The sequence below is a fragment of the Schistocerca cancellata genome, chromosome 2, assembly GCF_023864275.1.
Source record: "Schistocerca cancellata isolate TAMUIC-IGC-003103 chromosome 2, iqSchCanc2.1, whole genome shotgun sequence".
Classification (NCBI taxonomy): Eukaryota; Metazoa; Arthropoda; class Insecta; order Orthoptera; family Acrididae; genus Schistocerca; species Schistocerca cancellata.
In genome coordinates, this window is record NC_064627.1 from 506,088,626 (window position 1) to 506,101,712 (window position 13,087).

General features: G+C 41.2%; 1 protein-coding gene across 2 annotated transcripts in view; it reads left to right on the top strand.

The window, feature by feature from the left end:
• Nucleotides 1-333: 333 nt before the first annotated feature.
• LOC126146479 (uncharacterized) overlaps nucleotides 334-13,087 on the top strand; it is a 35,804-nt gene continuing 23,050 nt past the window's right edge. Inside the window, exons 1-2 of one of the 2 annotated variants that reach the window (XM_049915624.1) lie at nucleotides 334-408; nucleotides 503-582. In XM_049915624.1, the coding sequence (XP_049771581.1) occupies nucleotides 375-408; nucleotides 503-582 (114 nt within the window). In that variant the 5' untranslated portion in view covers nucleotides 334-374. The other variant, XM_049915623.1, reaches the window with a different exon arrangement.

A 13,087-nucleotide genomic window follows, 5' to 3' on the forward strand; every position in this document is an offset into this window, starting at 1 on the left:
ATAGATGGCTCACGTCTTTGAATATGAAATACTACTTGCGACTGCTAACTGTGACTGAAATCGCAATTAGATTCTGTAAAGTTGCTACTGTGATATCTGTGACTTCTCAGTCACTGTGATTTCTAACAGATACGCGATTTCCTTCCCACCACTACTGAAAACTATGGCACAAACTGTAGATTCCTTAATCTAAGCATTGTAATAACAATTTTTCATGTATAGTCCATATATGTAACATTGTCCTCTCAATTAAATTTAGAAAAAGCTGTGTAGATAAAAGTGCCAGGCAATAATATGTAACTCTAGTAAGTAAGTCTCTGACTTATCAGAAGACCGGAACAAAAAAAACTTTTTTTGCAATCAGTTGATGTTGGATGCAAAATAAAAAAATAAATACCAAAGCAACAGGTTTGTGAGAAGTTCTAGATGCGCCAATTACTGGCGCGAAATCTACGGATACCCCTATTTGGCAATCAACAGGTCTTTCTTGTTTTGTTCTTAGCCAGGATTCGGACAAGAATTCGAATAAGTGGCGGGATGGTTACCGGGCTGGAGAGAGTAGTGCAGGATTTCGAAAATGAGGCAAGTATCTCAGTTGTAAATTTAAAGTTTTGGGCGACAGGTAAGCTCCATCGCGAGCAATAGGATTCACGTTCAGCAACATATTTTTTTTTTAATTTAATTGAATTTTTGTTATGGAAGGTCTAATAAATAGATGCTCGAAAGACTACACTACAGTTGTGCAAGAATTATCTATAGTTATAAAAAAAAATCCCTATCCAGTGGTATATTTATTATTATTTATAATTTTAAATGATTATATTACAAATTGTTTGACCGTGAACGGCTTGTGTACAGCTCAATTTCTAATTAGCTGGAAGCACTTTCGTACTATTTGCTTAGAATAACTGTTTGATAACGACCAGGTATAAAATGCCAACAGAGTTTTCATCTACAAAATCAATCACAGAATCCCAAAATATTTAAATTTGACCTTTCAGATGGCCAGAGGACATTATTGTTTGCAAACGACTTCTTGTTGTTGACCTTTCAGATGTGTCTGGCAGAATTACAATTTCACCCGCAAACCTTAAAGTTTTTATTTCTTTCCCCTGAATTTTAATTCCCATTCCAAATTGTGCTTTGCTTTGTTTTACCACTTGCTCAATGTTCTGGTTGAATAACAGCGTAAATAGGTCACAACCCTGTCTTACTCCCTTCTCTACCACTTCTTCCCTTTCATACCTCTTGAATCGTATAACTGTCGTCTGGTTTCTGTAAAAGTTGTAAATAGTCTTATGCTCCCTGTATTCGAACCGTGCTATCTTCGGGATTTCAAAGAGTGTTCCAACCAATGTAGTCAATAGTTTCTGTAAGTATACAAATGCTATAAACTTAGGTTTCTCTTTCCTTAACGTATCTCCTAAGGTAGCCTAAGACCTACATTTCCAGAATCCAAACTGATCTTCCCGCATCGGCTTCCACCAGTTATTCCATTCTTTTTTAAAGAATTCATGTTAGTATTTTGCAATGATGACTTATTAAACTGTCAGTGACAGCTTTCTTTGGAATTGGAATTACTACATTCTTCTTGAAGTCTCGTACATCATGCACACTAGTTGGCTCCCCCATGGCTATCAGTAGTTCTGATGGAATATCTTCTATCCCAGGAGCCTTGTTTTGACTTAGATCTTTCAGAGCTCTGTCATATTCTTCTCACTTAACATATCTCCCATCTCATCTTCATTGTTGTCTACTTCCCTTCCTATAATATTACCTTCAAGTTCATCTCTTGTTAATACATCCTCTCTATACCCCTTCCTCCTTTCAACTTTCCCTGCTTTGCTTAGGACTGGTTTTCTGTCTGAGCTCTTGATAATCATTCTTTTCCTCAAAGGTCTCTTAATCTTCCTGTAGGCATATCTGTCTTTCCCCTTGTAAAATATGCTTCTAAATCCTTAAATTAGTCCTTAACTTTTCCCACTTAGCCATTTTGCACTTTCTGTCAATTTCATTTTTTAAACATAAGTATTCCATTCTGCCTGCTTCATTTGCTGTATTTTTAAATTTTCTCCTTTCATCAGTGATATTTGGTATCTGGTGTTATCCAAGGATTTCTATTAGGCTTTGTTTTTTACCTATTGTATCCTCTGCTTCCCTCACTATTCCATCTCTTACAGCTACCCATTCATCTTTTGTATTCCTGTCCCCATCTCTAGTCAGCTATTGCCTAATGCACACTCTAAAACTGTCAGCAACCTCTTGTTCTTTCAGCTTATCCAGGTCCTGTCTCCCTCATTTTGTACATTTTTCCAGTTTCTTCAGTTGTAATCTGCAGCTCCTAACCAGTAGGTTATATAGTGATCAGAATTCACATCTGTCCCTGGAAATTTAAAATCTGGTTCGTAAATCTATGTCTAAGCATTATATAATCAATATGAAACCTTCCGGTGCTTCCAGGTTTCTTCCATGTATATAGCCTTCTTGTATGGTTCTTAAACCAAGAGTTAACAATGATTAAATTATGCTTTGTGCAGAATTCTACAAGATGGCTTGCTCTTTCACCCCCCCCCCCCCCCCCCCGGTCCATATTCACCTAGTATCTTTCCATCTCTTCCTTTTCTCCTGTTGAATTCTGGTCCCCCATTACAATAAATTTTTGTTTTTTTCAACTATCTAAATAAAATTTTTTCTCTCATAATACATTTCCTCAGTCTCTTCATCTGCCGAGATAGTTGGCTTATAAATTTGCACTACTGTGGTAGGCATGGGCTTTGCGTCTGACTTGGTTGCGATAATACATTCCAGTATGGAGTTCATACTAGCTTACCTGCATTCTTGTTTTCTTATTAATTATTAAACTCGCGCCTTCATTACCCATGTTTGATTTTGTATTTGTAACCCCGTATTCACGTGACATGAAGTCATATTTCTCCTGCCACCAAACTTCATTCGTTCCCACTATATTTGATGTCAACATATCCATATTCCTTTTTCAGTTTTCTAACCTACCTGCTGGATTAAGGGATCTAAAATTCCACTCTCTGATCCATAGAATTCCGGTTTTGTTTCTCCTGATGACGAAATCCTCCTGAGTAGTCCCCGTCTGGAGATTCTAATGGCGGATTATTTTTACCTCCAGAGTATTTTACCCAAGAGCACGCCATCATCATGTAACCATACAGTAGAGCTGCTTGCCCTTGGGAAAAATTATGGTTGTAGTTTCCCCTTGCTTTCAGCTGTTCACAGTACCAGCAAAGCCAGGCCGTTTTGTTTGATGGTAAAAGGCGGAAATACGGAAGCGTCCGATTCCGCCCGTCTGCTTTGACCCATGACGTCACAAATATGGCGGAAACAAAAACACACACACACACACACTTTCCACAAGAAGCCTAATGACACTAACGGGACAAGCGCGGGAAATGGGGTGTTTTGGGTGGGGGGGGGGGGGGGGGGGGAGCAAACTAAATATAAACAAATTTAGACACCTTGCGTAGCTACAACGTGTAAATGAAGACAGCCATGCATGAATACCCACCCACCTCCCCAGGGGTCATAACCCCTGCAACCCATAGAAGACAAAGATGCTTCAGTAGCTGATTAGTGTTTTTTGTCTTTTTTTAAAAAAAAATCTCACGGGATAGAACGAACAGATCAGAAAGATAAATATAATAAACTAAAACAGAAATTGGAGGAAACAGATAATTAAAATAAGTAATAAGCGTTTTTAAATTAAAAAAAACTCACCAGATAGAACGAACAGATCAGAAAAGTAAATAAAATAAGATAAAACAGAACTGGAGACAGTCACACTCAAACCAAACACCGCGCCGTCATGACGTCACACACAACACCCTTACGTCACGGGTCAAAGCCGACGCGTGGGATCGGACGCTTCGGTCGACACTAGAAGGCCATATCAGTCAGTCATCCAGACAGTTGCCTGTGCATCTGCTGAGAAGGTTGCTGCCCCTCTTCAGGAATCACATGTTTGTCTGGCCTCTCAACAGATATCCCTCTGTTGTTATTGCACTGATTCATGGGTCGGGGGGAGGGGGGGGGGGGAAGGTACGACTTACACCAGAAAAAAACTTTTAATGTGAACTGGTGCTTTCTCATCCTGGATTATGTTGACCTTACTAATGAAGAGCATACTGTACTTTCTATAAAATCTGCTTTGACATCACAAATGTTGGCATAAGACATGGACTAACATGAAGATGTAACATTTGCCATCACCTTCACTGACATTGGCATTCTGGTGCATAATCTGGTTTGGATGTAAATAAACCTGTTGGAGTTTTGGAATTAAAAAAAAAAACATGTTTTGTATCTTCCAATACATATGTATGTAGCAGGATAGGAGAGAAAGATAATGCATTAATGTTAAGTTTCAAGTAGTAAACATTACAGGTAGTTTGAGTAATTTCGAAGACCATCATGTAAATTGTCAGTGTGTTGCCACATTTTTCACTGAGAAAATGTGCTGCATTTGTAAGCTACCACATTCCACATCATTGTGAAAAATTATTATTATGGTCGATGGAGCATGTTACTTAAAAATTTAAGTAGTTGAAGTACTGAAAAGTGAATTCAAGACTTCAGTTGTCTGTGATCTTGCTGTTGCAAGATTTACATTTTCCTGTTTTATACTATGTTCTTACTGCTTGCTTGTGCTGAATAAATTCATAATTTTTCCCTCCTGTACTGTTCTTAAAGATTGATAATTTTGTAAGAGAACAAGGAGTGAAACTATAAACAAGAGTTATCATTCACATGTTCAAGGGAGCATAATTGTTGACACTGCTTGAACAGTACAATCACGGCAAACAAAGTTTCATGAAAAGTTATTTATTAACTAAATTTTTAGCAATTCATAGGATGCAAAAGAAATATATACACCATGTTCCATTAGAGTATGATTCTTGATATTTTTATATGTTTGGAATCAATTCACATTTACCTAAAAACATTTCTATCCATTGCAAGTGTTATGTTCCTTGATTACTTTTCAGGTCCCTTAAAGTATGGAAGCAACAGGTTCCCAGGTCTGGGTATGCTAGAATTTCTCAAAGGAAAATTTTTGAATAGCTACAGTGGTTCACTAAACTCAATCTGGACACACACAATCTTGTGAAAAATAATGACAAGTTGACTCACATGTCTTGGATCCTTGGTTTTGATGGCAGGCCAAAACTTGGCACAAAGGATTTCACAGTTGTTTTCTTTCATTATTTCTTCCCCCTCCCTCCTTCCCCCACTAAGAAATGTGTATGATTGGACACTATGCTGGAAAGTAGTGTAGGCATCTTTCGCTTGCAGTTGTGAACTTAACACTTACAGTGATGCACTGATCTCAAGTTTCCCACTTCATATTTTGAAACTTACCCAATCATTCACAGTTATTGCAGTGTGCATCACCCTCCATCTCTGTATCAATCAAGAAAATGGTTCTCCGCCTGTGCCATTTGGTGAAGCATCTGCGAATACACAAGACAGTTTTGCACCCACCGTCCAGTCACTTTATGGTACTGCATACTGTTGTGGATTGTTGTTTAAGCAGGTAGGCTTACATGGCTGGTACTAAGGATGTGTGTTGTGTTATTGACTGTTTACTATAAATGGGGCCAGGTGACAAAACTGAAACATTATCTGCATTGATAATAATGTGGTACTGTCCTGAATGTTGATCAATATACAGTGATCTTTAGTCTTGTTGGTATTGTTTTGTTTGTTGTATCCTAGTGAGAGTGAAACAGTTATACGTGTACTTCATAATTGGTGAAACACTTTCAGAATATAGAAGTTATACCAAACAATGATATTAGAATTTTAACAATTGTGAATGCTAGATGTGGTTTGTTATCTTGTGGAGGCACCTCGGCCATCCATTTCCTGCCATTAGTGTCAGTTTGTGAATCTACACACAACACAATGAATGATTGCTTTTTGGCATCCAGTTTCTTGTTTTCATCTCAGTGAAATCTTAATGGCACCTGCCGAACTGCAGACTGGGCTTCTTTGCTACAGATGAAACTGCTAATTGATGATGTATAAATGATAAGTATTACTGCCCATTTTGATGTTTTGTTCTGGAACTAGTGTGTCTCGTATATTTTGATTATCATCATGCCCCCCCCCCCCCCCCCCCTCCCCAAAAGAAATCCTTATGTTGACACATTGATCTACAGCTTAGCCTGAGGTCTAGTTTTGGTTGAAAGGTGGTAACTGGATTGCTGGAGCCAATGAAGGTGAATGTCAAATAAAGATTGAGGTAGAAGACTGACCTGTTGTGCGGCCTAACATTTACGTTCACCCCATATTTAAACACACTTTGTCATTACAAGTTTGTTTGCATGGCCATCATCTGCAGCAAGCACAGAAATATTCGTTTTGTAAATAAAAACCACCTTTTTCTTGCTAGAATGTCTTTTATTTGTCCCAGACACGTTTAACCTTTTGCTTTAAGGCATCTTCAGTGGAATCTAGAATGATACAGTTTGTTTTGATATGCAGACTTTAATTCTTCCCATTTCTTCAGAACACATTGCTGCTACAGCATTACTAAAAACTAAACTCCATCTGAACAGGCCCTGAAGGCCCTGTGACCTTCGGCTGATATTGTCACTGGATGCCGGTACAGAGGGGCATTTTATCAGCACACCATCCTCCCAGCTGTTGTTTGTTCTTGTAATTGGAGCTTTTGACCACAGCATTATACTTTAACTGAACTTTGTTTCCACAACATGATCTTTCTTAGATTCCTCTCCCGGTTCCACCCACACTTTCAAACTACTGTCATTGCCAACATGTTAAATTCCTTCCCATCCTAAAAACACTTTTCCAGTCCTCAGATGTCCAGTGTTGATACAGATTGAGAAATCGTTTTCTTTCTTCAACATGCTGTTTTGTTACATGGGCTTTCTTTGCAAATTTTTTCTTCGTAAGACTGGAATCAGAAAAGTTATCTTAATACTGTTTGCTGTGAAGTTGAAAACCCCGAGCCCCTGCTCAATCTTAAAAGCAATCTGCCTTGAAATCAGTTTTCTTTCTTGCTGTGCTGTCATTTTCATTGCCATGCATGATCTGAGACTGTGCAGATTTTCTTCTGACCACATTAGTACCTCAAACATGACTTTCCAGTTTCAGCTTGTTTTTCTAATAAATTATGAGAAATTTCATAGCAGCTTCCCTATTTGAGAGTCCTTCAGCCTTGAGTCCCAAAATTAGCCTTTGTCTCTTGGGGGGGGGGGGGGGGGACACATTTCTCCATTCTCATAACCAGTAAAACCAAATATTTGTATAATTAACTATGGAAACACAAAGTTGTTATTAGTTATGCTATTATAGCACAATAGATACAAATTTAAAACTGTCTAGATACTTACTGAATTTTTTCGCCTGACTCTTCATAAAATGCACACAATTCTCTGATGGCACTTGGGGTAGCCATGCGGTCTGAGGCGTCTCGTCACAGTCCATGCGGCTCCCCCCGTTGGAGGGTCGGATCTTCCCTCGGCCATGGGTTTGTGTGTTGTCCATAGCGTAAGTTAGTTTAAGTTAGATTAGGTAGTATGTAGGCTTAGGGACCAATGACCTCAGCAGTTTGGTCCCATGAGACCTTACCACAAGTTTCCAAATTTCTCAGACACAGAAGTGGATGGAAGACAAACTAGACACATCTGGTGGAACGTAATAAAACTTCCAAATATGTGTCATCTAGTACCAATTATTGTAATTAATGGATACAGATTTCATTTCGTCTTCATCATATCAAATAAAATATTGACTTTATGAACTGTGCAGGGAAGAAAGTTCAATAATTAAACAATGAGTTTAACAGAAGCTTAAATAGTCAAAACGCTTACTGGGGATATAATTTTGGACCGTACTGTTCAAATGTTGACTATGCCCCACCTACCTAGGTGGTGTGAGGGCAGCAGTAAAGGCATCACAGTTTAAATTCTACTTATGACAATGCTGCAGCAAAACTGCAGAGCCATTTCTGCCCATTAGAAGGGTTCTGCCAACTGTCTGCAACCTATCTAATGAGAATCATTGCACTACAGAAAACAAATTTCCCATAAGACTAGCATCCTCTCATCAGAAATGACAGTGTGAACCGCAATAACTGTGCAGATACAAATGTAGCATCCAGGGAAATGTGTATCTAAATACACGCAGGTGTATTGAGTGAACAATTGACCTGAAACCGCTAGCATAAAAGTGGTTGTGGTACGGGTGCCAGTATCTAGCAAGGTAAAAATCTCCAATATTTAGTTTACCACCAGGCAAGGACACTCAACTGCAAACCCTCATGGACATGGATCAGTTACTTACACCATCCCTATGGGTAGGAGACTGCGGTGCTTATCACCACATGAAGTGTCCTAGCAGTAACTCCAGCAGAGGCAAACTAAGTGAGCAGCTTATTACTCATTTGATCTCTCCTTTCCTCTATACCAGAGAATCAACTTGCTTCAGTACTACACGTAGCACATGTTGTAATATCCAGTTAATTTGCAGTCCAGTTGTCATTCCTGTATTCCACTGGAACACTGATGAAGACTTATGGGACAGTGATAGTTTTCCAATCATCCACTCCTTCCCCAATTTACAACCAGTAAAGTGTCCACTGTGCTGTGCACTCAAAAGGCGAATTGACCAGCCTTTAGCTCCAAAGTACAACTCTTCAACGACCATCAAACTGGAATTAATAATAAACACAGAATTTACTAAATCTATTTTCATGCTGTGTAAGAGATGTTTCCTTTCTTTTCGGCTCCCCCTTCCTGGCGGGAAACTTGTACCATGGTAGTCATAAGACATTGCAGTCACTACCATGGAATGCATATGAGCACTTCACTGTCATAGACATCATCTCTCCACAGCTAACTGGATCAATTTTAAAAGAATATGAGCAAAGTCACATTACCTAATAAAAACTTGAAGAGGGATGTTGGAAACAATAGATGTCATCAATGATCATCTTACTCTGACCTCCCAGATATGGGCCCACCTCAGTCAGATGAATAAGGCATGCTGAAAAATCAATCCCTATGAATTCTTTATGTGGGAACTCTTAAGGCTTTCTAAATGAAATAAACATTTTGACATTCTACATCTTTATTCCTCATGTCTTCATGTTTATTTCTCAGCTTAGTCACCCTGGTCAAGAACATGTTTCTGGCAACAAGAGACCAGTTTAAACGGCAATATTGTCACTGTTTTGTTTTACTTTGTTGATGGAACCACAACCTCACATCTGCTTGCACCACTTCATCACTATCAGAGTAAAGTCCTTGAAGGTCTTCTCTAAGTTGTGGAAACAGATGAAAATTGGATGGGGTCAGGTTGGAGCTGCATGAAGGATTATTGATGACAGTGAACCCAAGACATCGGATCATTGCACATATTATAGTGTGGATGTGTGGTCTGACATTGTCATGCTGAAAAAGAGGGTGCTCAATGTGTGGACGAACTCTTCATGTTCGAAACTTGATTACAGCACTCTGTTTCTCATTTATTGACATAGTTAAGTTAAACACCTCCATGTTACACACTGCAGTTCAGAGCCCTCTAGCAGCAGGGTACTGCAAATGTGTAGACATGATGAATAAAGCTGTACAATGTTAATAACATTTGTTTTATTTAGAAAGCTTTGAGTTTTCATAAAGAAAATTCAGAGGCATTACATTTCAGCATGCTCACATAGAAGTCATGAGCTTCCCATAATGATCACCAGAACTTCCATCAACTGCAGCACTGTTACCAATCCTCTTGGCATTGCTGAACACTGTGCTTTGCATTTAACTGAAACTTGTATGGACAGCAATTTTCATCCCATATTTTTATATCATAAATACATGGCGGAAGCTACCTACACATTATTTTGCACACAAGTAGAGTAGTACAATGACCCATTCAGTGAATAGCAGCACCTCGGTGCACTAGCTTAGTGCAATCCACATTCAGATGATAAAACACCCACAAAAGAAAGCGAAACACACATCCTCAATATTTTAGCTGTATGCAAATCCCCTCCCAGTGGCAAGAAAGTAACAGCAATTAGTTTTATGAAGCGTGGAAAGGACCCAAACTTACCTCACAGCTACAAGCAGCCTGACAGTGGACTGTGCAAACTATTTGAAAGACTGATAAACCAGTGACTTACATGATGTCTTGAATCACTTGAGCTATTCCCATTGTAATGCTGCTTCAGTGAAATCTTATCTAGCACTGATCATCTGGTACACGTGGACACTATTGTTAGAAGTGCTTTCACACATTTGTCGCCCTAAATCAATGTTTTCCTTTCCGCACTCTACAGATGAGCTTCCTAGGCCATCTGCTGATGTCTATCAAAAACCTCTTATTTATATGACTTCCATATCCAGGTTGTAGCAAGCTTCACCGCAGAGTTCCCCGAGGATCTGTCTTGATGATCCACTCTTCACCATCACAATCAATAGTTTAGCATGCACTGTAGGCCCCATTGTCTCGCCAGCACTATACGTGATTGACTTGTGCCTATACTTCTGTGCCATATCAATGTACAATGCTAAATGTCAGCTCCAGAGACTTATTTGAAAGGCACAAGACTGGGCCCAAAAACTTGGCTTCAAATTTTCTCCAAAATAAACCCAAGAGATTGCATTTCTGTAGGCTCAGAACAGACATCACCACCCTGAGCTCTACCTGGATAATCAGTTACTGGAACTGGTTGAACATGACCATTTTCTGAACCTTCTCCTTGATAACAAACTGACATGGTTACCACATGTATGCCAACTGAAAATGACCTACATGAAGTTACATGCAATGTGGTTCCTTAGCAGCAGTAACAGTTCTTGGATTTTACAAGTCACTTGTCCTGTCACACTTCAACTACGAGTGCATTGCAAATGGATCTCCAGCTCAGTTGATATTTCAGTGCTTCACTTTGTCCACCATAGTAATGTGAGGTTGGCAACTGGAGTTTTTTCCCAAGTCCTGTCAACAGCTCTAGGAATCTGGTGACAACTATATGCAAGTTATGCAGTAACATTTCTCCAGATCCCCCCAGGGGCCCCACCCCATTAGCCCCACACCTTCCGCCTGGCCCTCACTCTCCCACTCCCCCTCTCCATCCCCATCCCCATTAGTACCAATACCCACCCCTTCTGGTGCTGCTCCCCCTCCCATGCTGGAGAAGCGCTCCCCTCCTTGGAAACCGCCGGTACTGGAGCTCCGTCCTAGGACTCCTCTTCTTGGCACCCCCCTGATAGGCGACCTGCAGCTCCATGTCGGCTGCACGATCCGTGGTTGGTGGGCATCAAGATTGCCAGGTGTAATTCCATGTCCAACCTCGCTGCAGTCTGCCCTTCTCTTCCTTCACAAGAGAAGCAGCAGAAACACAAGAACAAGAGCAAGCCCCTTCCAGTACCCACTGAGGTGCCACTTTTCCCTTCTCCAGCCAACAGTCTGACCCCATCTAGATGGACATTACCCCATCCCTATCGGTGACGGATGGCGACTCAGCGGCGTGACTGGCTCCAGTCCGTTCACTTCCCATTTGGACTCCAGTTTGAGAATCCTCCAGTGGAATTGTAAGGGCTATTTGTGTCACCTCCCAGAGTTGCAGCCTCTTATTTCCTTCTACTGTGCTGCTTGCATTGCTCTCCAGGAGACCCACTTTGTCAATTCTTACTCGCCCACTCTTCGTCGGTTCCACACTTTCTGTCAAAACCTAATTGGCCTCTTGTGGGCTTCTGGTGGTGTTGATACCTTGGTCCGCAAGGACATTTTTAGTAAATGGGTTCCCCTCCATACCACTCTGGAAGCAATTGCTGTCAGGGTCCATCTGGCCACTCCAATCACAATCTGTAATCTCTACCTCCCACCTGACAGGCCACCCACATCCCTTGCCCTAACCATCCTTCTTCAACAACTCCCTTCTCTCTTCCTGCTTCTAGGGGACTTACATGCCTACAACCCTCTTTGGGTTAGTCACACAACTACCGCCCTGGGCAGGACAGTTGAAGCTGTTCTGGCAGGGCTTGACCTCTGTCTCGTAAACACCAGCGCTCCCACACACTTTAGTGTGGCACATGGCTCTTTCTCTGCCATTGACCTATCCATCTATAGTCCCGACCTTCTTCCCTCCATTCAGTGGGGTGTCCACAATGACTTATATGACAGCAATCATTACCCGATTGTTTTGACCTTCCTTCAGTATATCTCATTCCATCACCCTCCCAGGTGAGGCCTTCTCTAAAGCTGATTGGGGTGCCTTCTCCTCTACTACCATCCCCCCTGTACTACTACACAGTAGTATTGATGAGTCTACACAGACTTTTGACTGCCACCATTCTTTCCACAGCTGTTTCAGCCATCACTTCCTCCTCGGGTGCCTTCATGAATGGTGCCTTGGTGGCGCTCTGCCCATTGTTATCTGCAACTTTCCTTCTTGTCACTCTTTCCAGGTGCAAGTTGGTTCCTCCTACAGCACTTCCCATCAGCGAGAACATGGGGTTCTACAGGGTTCTGTGCTGAATGTCCCTCTCTTTCTCATTGCTATTAATGGAGTAGTGGTGGCTGCCGGGCCGACAGTGCCCCCCTCTTTGTATGCTGACGATTTTTGTATCTACGTTGCTTCCTCCGTCGTGGTCGTTGCAGAACGCCGTCTCCAGGGGGCAATCTACTGGGTGCAGTCTTGGGCTCTCTCCCATGGCTTTCAGTTTTCAGTGGCCAAGTTGTGTCTCATGCATTTCTGCCATCGCCATACAGTCCATCCCCATTCGGACCTGTTCCTCGATGGCCAGTCCCTCGAGCTGGTGGACACCCATCGCCTCTTGGGTCTGGTCTTCGATGCCCAGTTGACATGGCTCCCTCATCTTCACCAGCTGAAGAGGACGTGCTGGTTACATCTCCAATGTTCTTAGATGTCTGTGCAATAACACCTCGGGTGCAGACCTCTCTATTCTGCTGTGATTGTACAAAGCACTGGTCCAGTTTTGTTTAGACTACAGGAGCCCTGTCTATGGTTCTGCGTCACCTTTGACATTGCAGATACTAGACCCCATCCGCCATTGTGGAGTACGACTTG